At 32.9% G+C, this 19,670-nt stretch overlaps 1 protein-coding gene across 1 annotated transcript; it reads right to left on the reverse strand.

Moving 5' to 3' along the window:
* Positions 1 to 348: 348 nt before the first annotated feature.
* LOC149158674 (protein LURP-one-related 8-like) lies at positions 349 to 2,065 on the reverse strand. The gene is made up of 3 exons (XM_089433355.1): positions 1,662 to 2,065; positions 1,315 to 1,560; positions 349 to 1,210 (listed from the first exon to the last, which is right to left on the reverse strand). The coding sequence occupies exons 1-3, from the start codon at positions 1,911 to 1,913 to the stop codon at positions 1,076 to 1,078; spliced, it is 633 nt and encodes a 210-aa protein (XP_089289481.1). The 5' UTR covers positions 1,914 to 2,065; the 3' UTR covers positions 349 to 1,075.
* Positions 2,066 to 19,670: the final 17,605 nt, after the last annotated feature.

The raw sequence follows: 19,670 nt of genomic DNA on the forward strand, positions 1-19,670 counted from the left end.
CAATCCGACATAGCCAGAAATGATGCAGCTCGCCTGAATTTTAATTGCCAATTCTCATTAAAGATGAAAGTTTGAATCCAAGATAAAAGAACGAAATGTTGTTGTGGTGTAAAGTGCACAGTGGTTTTGGTTCTTTATAAACACAGCAAAAACTACCTATTTTACTCGTTCTGAAAAGATAAGAAACCATAACTAAGGCCATTCCACCAGTTCAGTCTTCTTGAAATGGCGGAATGCATTCTGCATTTTCAAACCACTGTTTATTTTTCCGGAACTAAATACAGAAACGCGTCTATGAATGCCATTAAAATCTCTGGCGAGAAGCTCGTCAAGGAAATTCCCACTATATTTCACAAATCAGTCAACAGTACATCTCATGATATGTTAAGGGGCTTCATAAAATGATTTTTCATTTATTTGTCGAATCAATTCGTTATGCAAATAGGCAGACTCATTATCCACCATAGATTTGCTATTACAAATAGATAGAAAGTAGTCGCCCATAAATGCAACATAACTCATACAAATAAGTGTTTAAGCCTTTTAAACCAGAAGAAACCCTAATAAAGTGTTTAAGCCTTTTAAACCAAAGAAACCCTAATAAAGTGTTTAAGCGTTCATTAAACCAATGAAACCCTATTATCTCCGTTGGTCACTTGAAAATTGTTAACCCTACAATGGCCGTCGAAAAAATAAAGCCCTCGTCCCCGCTAAGAAAAATCATATCCACACCTGTACAAAATTCAATTTACAATATGCACATAATCACGGGGCTCCGCAGCCCTTTCAGGGTTATGCCCACTCAATGAAGATAGGCACTAGATGGTAAGCGTTAAGGATCATTTTCCCCAGGGGAGGAAACGAGTTCGTGGATAACGTGATCCTCTCTAATGATATAATGACTCTCCGGCAAAACATCCCATTCGAAAACTATCGGGTATTCCAAACACAGTGGGATTCTCTACCTCCAATTCTTCTCCTGTGGGATTCCGCCATTCCAAGACTAAGAGAGGAAATCATAAAACATATTCCTCAGCTCTATTCCCTTCTACCAACCCTTGGACTCTATGGGCGTTCAATCGGATGGCATGATCTGATCGAGAAAGATAATCAACCCCATGACGAAAGCTTGGTCGTAGCCAGGCCGCACTATCAGATTAAACACGTCTCCTCCCAGCGTTATATCTGATCTCACCTGTTTTGGCTTCACCTGCAAAATCCAAATTTTTTTCAGAACATGGCATGAACACAAGCGAATAAATTAGTCTGAATATGGATATAGAAGGTAAAAAAGACATCGGGAAGCATACAGACCTCCGCAACGACTTCGTTAAAGCTGTTGAGAAGCGCGAAGGAACGCTTGGCATAATACCCTTCGACACGATAATCAGAGAGGGCCTTTTTACTCTTCATGATTTTAGGCGATGAACACATGTACACATCTGCTAAACTCTTTCTGGAGATGAACAAAGATGGCGCCCTTCTAACGACGAACAATGGTTTTTGGGCATCCCGGCATTCTCCTCGGAATCCTTGCCATTCATTCCGCAGACTCAGTCTCTGATTCACATACAATGATAAAATTCAATACAATTTCAAACGTTACATCAAAGAGAAAACGATGGAAAACTAATTGAGAGCTACTATATATGTTTGTATACCTTTCGTTGCATTGTAAGGATGGCCGTCCCTGCAGAGTCCATGAGAACGACTTCGCCCCCGGAAGCTGAAGGATAGTTGTCCACCCTAAACACAATGTTCCCTGTTGAATCGAACACAGTGAGGCCATTGCAGTTGAAAACAAGAGATTTTTTCCACACTGTCAGCGTTGAGGCAGATGCATTGGGGATCTTATCATGGATCACAGCAGAGCTAGCGAATTCTGGCTGTTGCGGATGAATCTTGGCAGTCATTGTTCCTGAGAATATGAGGCGGTGAAGAGCTAAGAGACGCTGGTTGGGGATGGATGAAAGAATAGAGTATGAATACCTTCCTAACGCCAATGCTAACGACTCGGTGCTGATTCCTCGTCCGCTTAATACCTTCTTATATCCGGATGGCCAAAGCATTGAGATTAGCTATACTTTCATGGTGATTGGTCTTAATAATCCATTGAGTCAAACTTCATTGGTGGACGTCTATTTAAGATTTTAATTGGAATATAATAAGGTTGGGAGCCACGACCGACTGATGAGGAGGGGGTTGTAACTCCGTATGTGCAAAAGCCGGTCCACCATGAATGATGTCTACTTGGTCACATTTTAAAGTGGACATGCTATGTCATCCCATGATGATAAGAGATATGGGGGAATCATCCAATTATTGATTTTCATCATGTTCTTTTTTAGTTTAAAGAAGCGTGTAACCTATGTCCTTTTCCATTTCTTTATAATTAGGCCCTCACGACAAACATGTCATAATCTCACTTATGTCTAATGATCACAACTTATAAAATTGCAGTGCTAATAAACTATGCAGATAATTGGAGTGGTGGAAAGAAAAAAAAAATTAAATTGAATGGGACGATGCTTTTAATTGTGGCCCCATAAAATGTGCCAACTTAACTATATTTGTGGTAAATAATTCATAAGACTATAAGAAAAGCAATAAAGAAGAGTTCAAATGTGACTTCGCAAAACTAGTATGCATGATTTTGTATGTGAAAGACACTAAATTATAAAATAATACATACGGTGGTTTCGTTAGGTTGACTATTTTTATGAGTAAACTATGGTTTTTCTTATCCTCTCGGCAATTGTTTACCACAAATATTGTTAGGTTGGCTAGCTTATGAGGCCACAATTAAAAGCTTTGTCACATTCATTTTTTTTTTTTGTTTTTTCCAATATCAGATTTTACTTATTGCTTTTCTTAATGTAAGCAATTATTATTTGGATAGTTGGAGTGCACACAATATTTTATTTTAGAAGTTGGGTTAATGAGAAATAATTCGTATGATGACATGTTTGCCCGAGGGGTGGGATAATATAAACAAAGTGAAACCCATTCTAGGATATTCATCACACATTTCTTTATATTAAAAATGAGCATCATGAAAGCGAATTGTAGGTTGAGGCGTCCCTATGATCTTGGCAGTTATCATCATGAGATGACATATTATTGGCACTTTGAAATCTGACCTTCGGGTAACCATCATTAGTGGGTGGACCGTTTGGGGCGTATATGAATCGCATGGTGTAAGTCTAACCTCCCCATTATTTAGCCGTGGTTCCCAATCCCAATCTTATTATATTTAAAATATGATGTTGGATAGCCGCCCATCAATAACGTTTGGGTCAATTTCAGATACGTTTTGTTTTAATAATTGCGAGAGGAGGGCATATTTCAAAGGCACGGCCATCCGGATAGAAGAAGGTATTAACCGGACGAGGAATCGGCACGGCCGCCTCCTTTATACATGACTACGTCTTTCTTACATATTATTCATTATCTATTCTTTCGCCCATCTATTTTTTCGCCCATGTGTTAAGTTGAAAACATTAATTTGTGTTTTACTTTTGTTTTTCCCATAATTTGCCTATTTAAAAATAATTTTCAAATGACGAATAAAGACACTAGAATTTAAACTAATAAAAGTTTATCTATCAAATTACTGTTACTTATATGTTCCATATATCCTAGTTACATTCTATCTACATATAATTCCAAAGAACAATTAGGTTATGAGTCAAAGTACTTGTACAAAGACCAATAAAATAGCATGTAAATATCAATAAATTGATGAATTAAATTATAACGAAACTAACTATAAACATTTTAAAAATCCTTACAAAATCATTAAGCCATACTACAAAGGATTGCATTCAAAATTAAGATCTATTGCTCAACTATCAAGTAGGCTAGTTATATGTTTTTGGTAGCTCTAATTTCTACTAAAGTAAGTTCAAACATTGGAATTGTTGCTTTTACGTAAAAATAAATTTTAGATCTTAACAATAGTAAAGAATAATTATTAAAATCCCAAAACCCTATTATTATTGAAAATTATGTTAGGCCCAAAATTCACATTTTATTGAAATAATTTAAAAAATAAGATAACCAAAATAAACCTTCCAAACTTCAATGAAGAATGATAATAAAATATTACACACAACTGAAACATTCCATAAAAAAAACAAATTATCCTATTATTATTGAAAATTATGTTAGACCCAAAAATTCACATTTTATTGAAATAATTTAAAAAATAAAATAACCAAAATAAACTTTCGAAACTTCAATGAAGAAAGATAAAAATATATTACATACAGCTGAAACATTCCATAAACAAAAACAAATTCAAAGAGAAACAACTTACATAAATTAAAATAGTTATAAAATTGATAAATTATTTAAAAAATAGATAAAAACAAAGTTCTTAATAATTTTTAAGAAACTAATAATATATTTAACATCTCATTTACATTTATTGGTTAATAAACAAGTATCCAATAACACAAACTAATAATACAATTTAATAAATAAAAATGTATAAAATAATACTTAAAAAAGGACAAATATTTTTTTGGGACCACCATTAAAATCATCCTCCCCCTAGGTAAGCATGATGATAATTTATTTTACTTGTTTCCAGGAGACCTGAATGTTTAAACTAATGCACACCATAATTAGCTTAGTTTGGGTAGCTGTATGGCCAGAATTAAAAAAGAAAGCATTCGTCCCACGTAGAAGGTACTAACGTATACAATAATGCACACGGTAGTTTCGTTGGTTTGACTATTTGATGAGATTGCAATTTTATGGTTTTTCTTCTCATATTTTCCATTCTTTACCACAAATACACCGTTAGGTTGCTATTTTATGAGGACACAATTAAAATTCCGGTCACACTCACTTTATTTCTTTATTTATTTTTCAATCTTGTTTCTTTTGTTTCTCTTAATATAAGCAATTATTTGCATAGTTTGTTTCTCTTGATATTTACTTTGTGGTAATGAGACATAAGTGTGATGACAGGTTTGTCCTAGCGGTGGGATAATTATAAATAAAGGGGGAAACACATTTTAAGATATTGATAAAACATCTATTTACATTAAAAATGCGCATGATGAAAGGCAAATGAGTTCCCCAACTGATCTTCATAGTTATCATCATGAGATGACATGACATATTATCCCACTTTTGAAAGGTGACTTTCGACTAACCATCGTTAGTGGGTGGACCGTTTTAGGCATATATGGTTCGTAAACCTCCCCATTTAGTCAGCGCAGTGGTTCCTTATCCCAAATTTATTATATTACAAATATTGTGTTCGCGGATGTCATGTTTACCTTGTATATGAATATTCAGAGAAATTATTGGCTTATATTCATGCAATATTCTGAAAATGTTAGGTTGTGACTGTATATATATTTGTGCCAGAAGGTAGAGTCACGAACACGTTTCCGCCTAGGATAAGGATCCTTAACCGTTACGATATGATACTTCTCTTCATTGAAAGAGTTAGAGATAAAGGCATAACCCACAAAAAGATAAACGCTAGTTTGGTGCCCCATTCCCATGTGCGGATTGGAAGTTTTTGTACAAGTGTAGATATTGTTAATTTCCGGTGGGACAAAGGTTTCCTGTTTTGGAGGCCTTGTAGTGTAAGTTATTTCAAGGATTTGTAAGGATTACCTATTTAAACATATTTTGCGAGTGACAACCAAAGACATTAGACTTTCATTAGGTGCACTTTACGAGTTATTTATATGATTGGTATACAGTCATTATATTTAGCATACCCTAAAAAAACATACAAATTAATTTTGAAATTAACAGAAATTTCAGTAGTGCTGAATCCATTTTCATTATTAAAAAACACTTCAAACACTTCAGCATTCAAATTTTTTAATAATAAATTCCATTTTCGCTATTAAAAAAACATTTCAAACACTCCAGCATTCTAATTTTCTGAAAAAAATTACCAGATTCCAATCAGAAAACTGTGATGGAGGCCAATTTGTATCCTTAGTAAACAATGTAGTTACATTTTAGTGAAATGTATTTCCATAAAATTAGATGTTTATGAGTGAGTGTACTTGTACAAACATCCAGTATCCCAAAAATAAATGAAATATTATATTTATTAATACCAATAATTTATTAAACCAAATGATACATCCAATTTGTAAAATACAATTGTTATTTCTTTAGTGAATTTGTTACAATTATTTTTAAACTATTCTAATTATATATATATATATATATATATATATCTAATTATATATTTTTGTATATATAGTTGGTAAATATCATAGATATTAGTCTAAATTAATTTCAATTAAATTATGATATAATTAATTACAAATATTTCTAAATTCTTTATAAAATCAGTAAATCATACTATAAAAAATTATATTTCAAATTAATATTTATTTTTAACTATCAAATAAACTAAATATATGTTTTTGGTAGCTCTAAATTTTCTATTATTTTAACTTCAAACATTCTATTTATCTCATTCATATAAAAATAAATTTTAAATTTCAATAATAATTAAAAATAAATATTTAAAGCCAAAATTATTCTTGGGAATCATATTAAAGTTTCCAACATTCAAATTCACTTTTAAGAGTTGTGCGATGGTTCCCAAAATTCACAATTCATTGAAATAATTTAGGAAATGAGATTGCCAAAATGACCTTTGCTAACTTCAAGGAGAAGAGAAATAAGAAAAGACTTGAACATTCCACAAACAAAGAGAAATCCAAATAGCAACAACATACATGAATTAAAATAATAGTAAAGATGGCCTCTTGAATTAAGACATGTAAAGGACATGTGAAAAATATTAGTTAAATCACCTTCATTGCTATGAATATTGCATGCATATGCCATAGAGTCTTATGGTCAGGACTCGTCAATTTCTTTCTAGGAGAATGGGCCTTTCATTTTTTTATAAAAAATTAAGGGGGCTTGTTAGAGCCATAACAGTTAGTTATACGAAGTGCAATATATATTTTTGAAAAGGAATGAAGTGGAATGGGAGAAAAAGTATTGTTTCTCATGCTGGCACACTACAACAATTATTAGTGGTCATTTAGTATCCCTGGAGAATGCACTCTTGCTCGAAACAAAATTGGTAACATATAGTGAAGTTGTAGCACAACCAAGATGAAAGTGGAAGATACATGTTTCTAAGTTTTATAACTCAGAATTGATTAGAAACTCTTAATAACGACCGTTAGATTGTATATAAGATGAAGAATATTACACATTTATTACATCTCAACCATCTATGCACTATTTTTATTTAAAGATTGTAAATCCTCAAACCCATATTCTCATATAGGTCATCCCTATGAGAGTAATTAGTTCCAAATATTTCAAAAAGGATTACAAAATCATTATAACATACAATAAGTTATTACATTCTAGATTAAGATCTAATCACCAACTATCAGGTACGCTAGCTATGTGTTTTTGGATAGCCCTAGGTGGCTTATTATTTTAACTTTAAACTTTTTGGGTGTCGCTTTCATGTAAGAATAAATTTTAGATTCTAATAGTAATCAAGGATACATGTTAAAATCCAAAAACCCTAGTATCATGCAATAACACTTATTGCAATTACTTTTGCAGGATTTTATGGTTTTATGTTTACTTGTAAACATTTAAGTTAGAGACACGGAATGTGGGACAATGTAAATTTGAATATTGGAATGACAAATGTGAATATTATGTGTAACAATAAATAATGTTTTTTTTTGAAATATTATGGGAACCAACACATGATTGGTCGAGCTTCCTTTCTATCAGAAAACTATTGAAGTGGTTGAGTCTAGACAGTGGACAAGTAGAAGGTTACATTTGTCACAGTTATAACCTCCCATGATCAATTAAATGTGCATCATCTTTATTGCTGGAATCTTGGACGCACATGTAATAGAGTCTCATGGTAGGGACCGAATTATCACCTGCGGGCTACCATTGGCTCATTAAGTTCTTGCCAAGAGAATGGGCATTCCTTCTATGGCCTACAACAAAGTTAGGGATTTTCTTAGACAAAAAAAAAATGGTTTTCCATGGTGAAAAATAGATTTTCTAAATAGAATGAAGCCTCCCAACTATTATATCCTAGCCTCGGACACTATAACGATTGCTAGTGATTGTTTAACAACAAGTTTAAGGAACTTCAGATCTTTTCTACCCTAGAGAATCAGCTCCTATCCAAAAGGGAATTCTTAATGTATGTGAATCTATAGCACAACCAAGATGTAGGTGGAACATACATTTTTCGAGGTTTTATTATTGAAAAGTAGGTTAAAAATTTCTAATAGCATTAGTATTAATTAGATCATAATATTTTAAATTTATGAGAAAAAGTATTTCGGCGTAAATCACATAATACTACATTTTTCGACGCATTTCAAACCAACGAGTGTGGTTCATTATTATATAATAACAGAATCACATTAATAATAGTTATTGATAAATCTAGATAAGCTTATATTAACCACATTTATTATCACATATTTAAAAATATTAATATTAATAATTTTATTATTATTTATAAATTATACATTATTGTTGTTATTATTATGCACTATTAATTAACCAATCAAAACAATATAAATGATATAAATATTAACCTTAAAAATTATTAATAATAATAATAAATCTTAAACTTTTATGATCTATATTGTAAATGAAAATATCTTTCATATTAATCACATAGTAAGATTTGGTTGGTGTTTCAAACCAAGTAATATGGTTCATCCCTAGGATAATAATGATATTTAGAAGTTATTAATAATTAATAATTAATAAATATTAATATTAATATAAATAAATATTAATATTAATAAATATTAATATTCATAAATATTAATATTAATAAATATTAATATTCATAAATATTAAATATTAATTATTAATTGTTAATATTTGTTATTAATTGTTAATAATTAATAATTAATTAGCCCCAAGGGTTAGCTCAATCGGTCAAGTCGGGGCCTCGCCAATGGGAGGTCACAGGGTCGAAACCCGAAAGCTCTTGGGGTTAGGTCTGTGGTGACCGAGGGGTGGACCCCCTTCGGGTGGGGTCCACCCAGATTTCTTGAACCTGGAGTAGCGGATCAACTGACCAAGGTCCGTGAACCAGCTGGAAAAAAAAAAAAAATAAAAAAAAAAAAAAAAAATTAATAATTATTATAGCTATTGTTTATGAAGGATAAATATTATAAATCAAATGGATTGATACTATAATATCAACTATATTATTAAATGTGGTTGATATTGATAGGCGTCAATGGATATGGATTTAGTAATAATATTGACATTGATATTAATAAATATATAAATATAATAATAATACGATAATAATAGCTTTTATAAAACATTATTATCATTGTATTATAAATGCGAAGATAAGTATAATAATTATAATGAAAATTTATAGTAATTATTTTTATATTATCAATAAAACCAAGGGATTTATATTAAATCTTAGTATTAATATTATGAACCCTCTGAATAATATTATACCATAGGAATATGAACCCTTAGATTGAAAAACCCAATGGATTGATATTATAAGAGAATAGTAAAGACGAGGGATTAATATTATAAGCCCTAGGTATATAAGCCCTAAGATAAATATTATAAACCCTAAAATAAACATGGTTGACCATGTTATAATTTCATATTGACATAACCTTTGTCACACTTCGAAGTTGGACCATTCTTGACCATGATTGATTTTCATATTGAGACAGTTTTTGTGACAATGCGACATAGGACCATGGCTAACCATGGTTGATTTTCATATTGAGACAATATTTGTCACAATGTGTCATTGGACAAAGCTCTACGATGCTTCACCATGGATGAAAATGATTGCCAGAATATGACGTTGGACTAAGAGACAATCTTTGTGACAATATGACCAAGATTATTGACCATGGTTGAGCATGGATAACCATGAATGGCCATGGTTGATCATGGTTGATTTTCATATTAAGAAAATCTTTGTCACATTGTGATGTTGGTCCATGCTTGACCATGGTTTATTTTCATATTAACACAATATTTGTCAGAATGTGACGTTGGACCACTGCTGACCATAATTAACTATGATTGACAATAATTGACCATGGTTGACCATGTTTAACAATGATTGATTTTCATATTTAGAAAATCCTATGATAAACCATAAGATAATTATTATAAACCAAGGTATATAAACCCTGTGATAAATACTATAAATAGTAAAATAAACATGGTTGAAAGTGGTTGACCATAGTTGATTTTCATATTGAGATAATCTTTATCAGAATGCGATGTTCGACCATAGTTAACAATGATTGCTTTTCATATTGATACAATCTTTGTCACAATGCGATGTTGGACCATGCTTGTCTGATTTAAAGTAAAGTAAATATATACAAAACATGGTTTAAAGTTCTTCAAAATTGACACAAGTTGGGATATTTTTGACATATGATCTTTGTATCTTCCTAAGTAGCTGATCCAGGACTATACTCGTCCCACTGGACCTTAACGTGGTCTACCAGACGATTCCTGAGTTGTCAAACCCTATGTCCCTCCCAGTATACGTAATGGTTCGACCGATATGCTTCCTTCGTCCGATACATGTAGTTCCTTCCATTGAAGGTTATGAGATCGGTCACCTATATGATGCCTTAATACAGATACATGAAATGCATTATGAACTTTATGCAAGTGAGGTGGTAGTGCAAGACGATAGGAAACAGTTTCAACTCTTTCCATGACTTTAAATGGTCCAATAAATTGGGGTGATAACATTGTCCCTTTTCCGAATCGAATAGTGCTTTTATTTCATTTGATGCGGATAAAAACGTGATCCCATACTTCATACTTTCTATCAGTTATGTGAGCATCAACATAACTCTTTTGTCTATCCTGTGCTTATTTTAATCATTGCCTAATTTGTTTTACTTGCTCCTCCATTCCTAGGTTAATTTTGGCCCTACTATCACTCGATCTTCTAACATGTCCCAACTTAACGGTGTTATACAAGGTCTGTCGTATAATGTTTCAAATGGAGGCATTTCGATTGAACTGTGATAACTATTATTGTATGCAAATTCGACTAAGGATAAGTACCTTTCCCAGTGTGATTGCTGATCCATGAAATACATCCTCAACACATCTTCTAGTACTTGATTTACCCTTTCTATTTGCCCATTAGTTTCAGGATGATAAGATGTGCTTAAATTTAATTGAGTTCCTCAGACTGACTGCATGCAAGTCCATAATCTTGAAGTGAATCGTGAATTTCTGTCTGATATAATATTTTTAGGTACTCCATGAAATCTGATAATTTCATTTATGAATACTCGAGCTACGTCAGCAACTTCATAAGTATCTCTTACGGGAATGAAATGGGTGCTTTTTTTTGATTTATCCACTACTACCAGAATGGCATTATGTATTTGAGAAGTAATAGGTAGACCAATGATAAAATCCATAGAAATAGTCTCCCATTTGGTCATAGGAATGTCGTGAGGTTGTAAGAGACCCGCTGGATGACAATGATCTGCTTTTACTTGTTGACATTCCAAACATCTTGCAACAAATTGAACAATATCGCGTTTCATGCCCGACCAGAAGAAGAGTTTCTTGGTATCCATATACATTTTCTTTGCTCCAGGATGTGCACAATATATTGCTCTCTAGGCATCTTTAAGGATGGTGTCTCAAAGATCCCTATTATCAGGAATATACATTCTTCCATGAAATCATAAGATCCCATCATCTTCTAGTTCATATCCTTCAAACTTAGATTCTTTTGGCTTTTTAATTTCAAGACTAGATCTCACTTTTAAATACCAGTTATCTTTTATGAGATATTCTAGTAATCGTTGCCTTAAGTCTACTTTAATAGGTATGAGAGAAAATATCCGAGGTCTTCTGGTTAAAGCATCTGCCACTACATTTTCCTTTCCTTTAATATATGATATTCCAAAGTCATATTCACTTAAGAATTCACTCCATCGTCTTTGTCTAGCATTCAAGTCTCTTTGGGTGAACAAATATTGTAGACTTTGATGGTCGTTTTTATGTGTAAAACTTCGCCCCAATAGACAGTGTCTCCAAATCTTTAAAGCTAATACTACAACAGCTAACTCCAAATCATTAGTAGCGTAGAGTTCTTCACAAGGCTTTAACTTTCTTGAGACATACGCTATTACTCCTTTATCCTGCAGTAACATTTCACCTAACCCATGTTTGGATGCATCAGTACATACTGTAAAATCTTTGTCCATATTAGGGACTCTTAAGATTGGTGCACTGGTCAGTAGTATTTTGAGTTTAGAAAATGCTTTATTACATTCCTCAATCCATTCATACTTAACACCCTTATGCTGAAGGGTTGTAATCGGCTTTGCCATTTTGGAAAATCCTTCCACAAATCTTCGGTAGTAACCAGCTAAAAGCCTAAACCCATAAAGCTTCGTACTTCAAGTGCATTTTTTGGTATTGGTCATTCCATGATTGCTTTTACCTTCTCAGGATCTATTGAGATCCGTTCAATTGATATAATATGACCTAAGTAATGAATCTTTTCCTGAAAAAATGAACACTTGGATAACTTTCCATATAACTGGTGTTTCTAAGGTAGGATAATACTATCCGTAAATGGTCTTCATTCTCTTTCTTATTCTTATAATATATGAGTATATCATCTAAAAATACTTGTACAAATTAATCAAGATATTTGTGGAAAACATTGTTCATAAGATTCATGAATATTGTTGCTGCATTAGTTAATCCAAATGGTACCACATTAAATTCATAATGCCCAAAGCATGTCGGGAATGCAGTCTTAGAAATATCATTTTCATAAATCCTTAGTTGATGATAGCCTGATCGAAGATCAATTTTTGAAAAGACAACAACTCCTTTCATTTGATCGAAAAGATAATCAATTCGAGGCATAGGATATCAATTCTTTACTGTAGCTTGATTCAAGTCTCGATAATATATGCATAATCTTAAGAATCCATCTTTCTTTTTGACGAAAATTACAGGAGCACACCAAGGTGATATACTGGGTCAAATATGTCCTGCAGCCAATAGTTCCTTTAATTGAATTTGTAATTCTTGATGTTTTGGAGCTATTATTCTATAATGCGTTTTAGATATTGGTTGAGTACCAGGTTTCAATTCTATTGTGAGATCTAGCTCTCTTTCAGGGTGTAATCCTGGTAGTTCCTTTGGAAAAACATTCGGAAATTCATCTAACACTGGATATTTTTCTAAGGATGGTCCACTTTCTTTACTTACTTCTTGAATTACATATGAATGACAACCATTTCTTAAGAAACACTTCAATTTCATTGCTGATATGTAGCGTAAAGATACTTTTCTCTTGATTCCTTGAATTTGGATCGCTTCTCCTTCATCATTTATACCTAAAATTCTTTTCCCATAATAGTCTACCCAAGCTTGATGAGCTTCTAGCCAATCCATACCTATGACAAGATCATAAGTCCCTAAGGTTGTGACATAAACTTTCAATTTAGTCAAACAGACCCCTAGGTTAATTTTGCATTGATCCACACTTAAGTCTACCAATTGGAGTTCTCCTGAGGCCATTTCTACCTGTCTAAAATCACTTTGTCTACGAGCTGCCAACCCACATTTGTTTAATGCATATGACGAAATGAAACTATTTGTGGCACCAGTATCAAATAAGATTTTGAGTTTTATACAATTAATAATACTTGAATATTCCACTACAGTGGATTGATCTGCTACTTGATTGTTTTCGACTAATGCATGAATTATATGATTGCCTTGGGTATTTGATATTGGTTCCTTTCCAGTCTTATGCAATATACTTGATGAAGCCTTTGGATAATCACATTGAAAATGCGGTCCTGCAGATCCCTAAAAATTAACCTTTGTTGGTCCTCTTGAATCAGGACGTGAATTTCTAGATAAAGAGCTTCATCCTCTCATGTTGCTTCCTCTCGAATTTCTTCCTCTATTAGCAGTTCCACGAGATTTCCATGGACTGGTGTTTGATGATTCAACGGCTATATTATTAACTGCCATGGGATCTCTTGTTCCTACATTTGTTGGGATAAATCTATTACCATAAAGTGGTCTTGAGCTATCTTCCCTGAAGAAATTTCGAGTAGTCTTTCCTGAAAACCTAGATTGTAAAGGTTATGTTGGCCCTACATCCTTTTGGATTCCTAGATGTTCTTTTGCATAACGGCCACATTCTATCACCTCAGCTACTGATGATGCTTTCCACATGCTCACCAAGGCCCTAATGCGAGGATTTAACCCAAATATGAAGCGTTCAGCCTAACGTTCATCAGAATCTAAGTAGTGAATGTATTTCACAAGATCCATAAACCTTATCTCGTATTCCTCCACTGTTTTATTACCTTGAACTAATGTATGAAAGGCTCTGGCTTGTTGTTGTTGAGAATATGGAGGTAAATACTTTGCGCAAAATATTTCCTTAAAAAATTCCCAAGGTAATTATCTGTTGTGAGGTGTAGTTTTTTTTCCAGATTTCCCCACCAAATCAAGGCACTTTCCTTTAATTGAAATACAACAATTTTTGTTTTTGCAGAAGAAGAGTATTCTCTTAATTTAAAACATCTGTTCATTCCTTCTAACCATGCATCAGCATGTTCTCCAGCTCGACCTACTAAAAATTTTGGGAGTCTAATTTTCTAAAGCTCCCTTGAAATATCTTCCTTCGATCTTTTATACTCAAAATTCTTTGGTTCCGCTAAATTGATTGCTAAGGGTTGATGTTCTTATTTGGTCTTAGCCATTGTTGACCCTTTTAATGTTTCCAATAAGGCTTCCAAGGAGTTCATTATCACAGTCAGCTCCGGTGTTGGAGAGATCGGTATTGATGATGGTCTCAATGGAGGCGATGATGATGGTGGTGGCGATGGAGATGGTGATTCTTCCCGATCACATCACCGTCGCTCATATGTCCTTACCATCGCAATGTTTCCTGTATACATAATAAATTTTGTAATAATTTGAGGTATACATTCGGATTTAACATATAGATTTTTTGCAATTTCACATTTATAGACGGGTATAATTTTTTTGTTATTTTTACCTACTAGGCAGGTCTTACTGATATCGAGGTCAAGGAGGGTGGTCTTGCGAGCTCCTTGTCTTAATGCAAGGTATTGTATCCTAATGCATAATAATACTTATTTTAATTCATGAGTCTTAATAAACTTTTCTTCCTTTTTTTTCTTTTTTTTAGATTGTTATCATAATCATTGTAACATAGCATAAATAAAAATATTTATGCCTAATTAAAAATAAAATACATTTCTAAGTTTCTTTCATAACACTCATTCTCTTAGTAAACATTCTCCACTAACTCTCAAATCATTTCTATAGCGGGTGATAAAATAATTTAATATACATATGCTTTTAATATTTATAAAATACTCTTTAAAGTTAAACTAAAGAATATTGAGTACTCGAATATAATTTTCTAATAATTCTATTAAATTTACAAAATAAATTTTAAATAAAATGAATAAAAGCCACACCTATAAAAATTTAAAAGATACATAGCAACCTCTTATATTTTCTATTAATTCTAGTTCGAATTAATTCGAATAGAACACAACTTCAAGAGTGGTCAACTTATCGGCGACCAGAACAAAAGTAACTTAATGCTGAAGGTGACTAGCATCACTTTATTGATGGTGTAATGTATGGGCATGTTTTTGTAAGTAAATATATTTATTAATTAACATATACTTTTGTTTGGTCTATTAAATACTATATAGCTTTGTAAATGTGGTTTTCCAAATAATTTAGTGACACAGCGGTACTGAAAATAAGGCTTTTTACTGGCATAGTGTTAAATCTACTCTTAAAACCCACCCATTCTCATCGGAGAGATGGGTCAAATGCGTATATATGATGGGGAGGCGGTTTGAAACCCCCACCCAACATCTTCGACGAGTTATATATTTCCTATAATATTACATAGCGCATATATTAATATTTGTGGGATATGATATATATTATAGCGCATATATTAATATTTGTGGGATATGATATATGGTTTGATCGCATATATATTGTGGGTGCTTGTTTAATCGTATTTACTAATTTGAAAAATTGATTCATTTTATTTCTAAAGCTTCTTTTCATTTTACGCTACCTGTAATATCCTATGGTCACAATATATGTAAATGTTAAATATTACTTTTAAATTCATGCATACGAGTTGATCTGACAACTGTTAAGTGATGATTTTATGAGAATTTCTCGGGGCAACAAGCAAATATAAATATTCGACGGAAAGAGTGCATGATTTATGTAGCTTGGAAAGATAGACCCAAATCGAAGCATAAATTTGCGGTGATGAAATATGGTACGAGAAGGGTTTCAAGTTTCCTCTATTAAAACAGTTCGATGCTAATGCTAATATTCGTGTCTATGCTGTCTTAGCTGATATTCGTGTCTAAGCTGAAGTTCCTTCCAATAATCACTCCGATGTCTACACTGATATTCGTGCATCTAAGTCCATAGCTACAGTTCGTACTTTAGTTTTGGTTATGTTATGGTTTAATATGTATCATATATAATATATATTACATGATATAGTATAACCAATGCTGATACTAAATATTTTATATGACATATATCATATATTTTATATAACCGCATCCGCATTAAAATATTTTAAGAACTGTAAATAATTTAGTATAGAACTGAAAATAATTTAATATATGGTTACAATATGAATTTTAAAGTTCGACTCCAACGGTTTACATATTTGACACATAATTCATCACTTGACACCTTAATTCATAGCTTAATCACCTTGATTCATCGCTTGACACCTGAATTCAAATAAAATTATTTCCTCGGCCACGATAACCAAGTTTGGTATGCGTGTCTCCACTATATCACACCTACATGATGCGGTGTGGGTATATTCATTAAGTTAATTCTCTTTCAAATTTGCTTATCGTTATTTATAGAATTTAATGGCCAAACTGCTATGCTCTGGATAGGCTGAAATTATGAAATTGCTGGCCATAGAATTTGGGCATGGATTTGGACACATGCTAAGTACAAATCTGCGTATAGGTCGCGTAAATGCCTGCATCTTGAAGAAGGTTTGAACCCCTATGGGAGTGCTAGTTGTCATATGACCAGTGGTGAAGCCATATTTAAGGGCAGAAATCTCCTTAAGATACAGCACAAAAGATAAGTGTATACTAGGGAGGTTTGAGTAGGAAATAACAACGATGTTTAGGCAGAATGACCATTTAAAGCCATTTGCAAACACTGGCTCCGTTAAATAGAACAATGATGAGGAGTTGGCAACGGAATACGTAGCTAGAATCCTTTTGTTGGAAAAATCCATGAGTGGTTCAAGTGATGAAACCAATTCAATATTAATGATCTGAGATTGTTCTTCAAGCTAAACAAGTCGTCCTTAGTTGGCTGAGTGAAGGAATTTAATGAAAACTTAGAGGAGACTTTTAACTAAATCACAACATAACGATTCAATTATCAGTGGATGGTTAGTTGTGGTTCTCATTCTTTGCTTCCATACTTATTGTATATACTTTTGACTCCGACATTCAAAATTAACAGATGTGAGAGTTGATCTTGCTTTGATACAAAATGTAGGGACTTTACAAAATTTGATTTAAGCACTGTATAAAATTTAACAGCCATTGTAAAGATAATAAAAGATTTCTGAAATAAACATCATGAACCTGTGATAAAATTACATAAAATTTTACAAATCTAACTGACAGAATTGATGAGAGTACCTACCTATATTCCTGTAGTTGATGATGCCTCAAGCTGCTCCCGCTTCTGTTACCAAAAGACTGAAACCACCCAACCAAACTGAGCAGAACCTTGCTACTCAGTCCAGTAAGCTTCTCAATCAAAGCAGACTATTCCCCATGCCCAGAAACCTCAGAACAACTGGGCTCAATTGTTCCTGATGAAAAAATATCTGTACAAATTTTCCTCCTGTTTCTCCCCCTTCCTTCTTATAAGTCTCCATTTACCGACTTCCTCCATCTCTGTGCCCAAATTATGATACATGTTGATTTTTATAAACAAAATCTAATTTTATTTTATTTGCATATCTTAATTTGAAATAAAGTTTATTTATTTATTTTAATGATTTAATTTTAGTTTATTTAATTTATAATTTATAATTTTATTGATTTTATTTAATTTCATAAATTTTAATTTACTATAAGTGGGTAATTACAAGATTTGACACATCTCCCTAATTTGTCTGATCTCGCCTTGCTTTGGTTTCACCTGCAAAATCCCAAACATTTAGAATAGATGGGTGAAAGAATAGACAATGAATAATATGTAAGAAAGACGTAGTCACGTATAAAGGAGGCCTTAGCGTCAATTCCTCATTTGGATAATACCTTCTTCTATCCAGTTGGCTGTACCTTTGAAATATGCCCTCCTCTCGCAATTATTAAAACAAAACATATCTGAAATTGACCCAAACTTTATTGATGGGCAGCTATCCAACATCATATTTTGAATATAACAAGGGAACCACTGTCATAGCGGTAGTCCCTGCTGGGGTTGAGCATACCGGCGAATTCCCAAGTGAGCATTTATTGAACATAAATGGCATCAAGTTGAACACAGTGTAAAAACATCATCTTCACCTGCATATATATGTTACACCTGACCAGGATTTTTAATCATGATATTTCATTTTTAATGAGCATAAATAATAGTTCCAACCTCGATGTTGCAAATATTCTCACCCCCTAAGATTATAATGTCTTTTGATCTATCCTTGAGCTCAAGGTAGCCGTTAGAATGAATGACCCCTAAATCACAAGTGTGAAACCATCCATTTTCAAATTCTTTGGTTGTAGCTTTAGCATTTTTGAAGTATCCGTTCATGACTATGCTGCCCTTGATCATGAATTCACCAATTGTAGTATGGTCATGAAGAACACTTTCCATTGTGCTGGGATTATTGACATCTTGTTTAGAAACCCCCAAGTGAGGAACCCCTCGCCAGGTCTTCAGCTTGAATTGATCCTCTGATGGAAGCTTACCCCATTCAGGCTTCCAAACACATGAGGTTATGGCACTGTAGGTTTCAGTGAGGCCATATATGTGTGTTATCTGGAAACTGAGTTCCTCCATTCTGGATAACAATCGGGAAGGAGGTGACAATTGATCAGAAATATATCACCAGAATATAAACAAGGTGACTTGAGTTTACGTGGGCAAAATAACATAGCTTCTACCATATCTCTTTTTGAAGACAAGAACAAGGTTACCTAATCTAAGTATTAGCTTAAAATTAGAAACACATTTTATATTAAATTTCATGATGCCAATGATGGTTGTATAGAGATATGTTAGAATATCTGAATTAGTAAAGCATTGGTTGATGCTTGCAACATCCTAGTGGAATTTTCATCCAATCGTTTTCTACCACTGTGTCAAATTAATGTTCCAGATTTAAGCTTTTCCAAGTAGATTATTTGTGCTCTCAGAAGAAATTTTGTACCGTAAAAAATCAAGAGATGAAACATACCCAACACCAAATCTAGCAATTTCACCTGCATCAGTAGTTTCAAAGAGACAAATTTAATTATATGCTCCTTTAATAATCCATGTTTTCACAACTCTAGTGTCTAATTGAAATT

The sequence above is a fragment of the Pinus tabuliformis genome, chromosome 5_2 (assembly GCF_031772625.1).
Source record: "Pinus tabuliformis cultivar Carrire ecotype Pingquan chromosome 5_2, CPIR1, whole genome shotgun sequence".
Lineage (NCBI taxonomy): Eukaryota > Viridiplantae > Streptophyta > Pinopsida > Pinales > Pinaceae > Pinus > Pinus tabuliformis.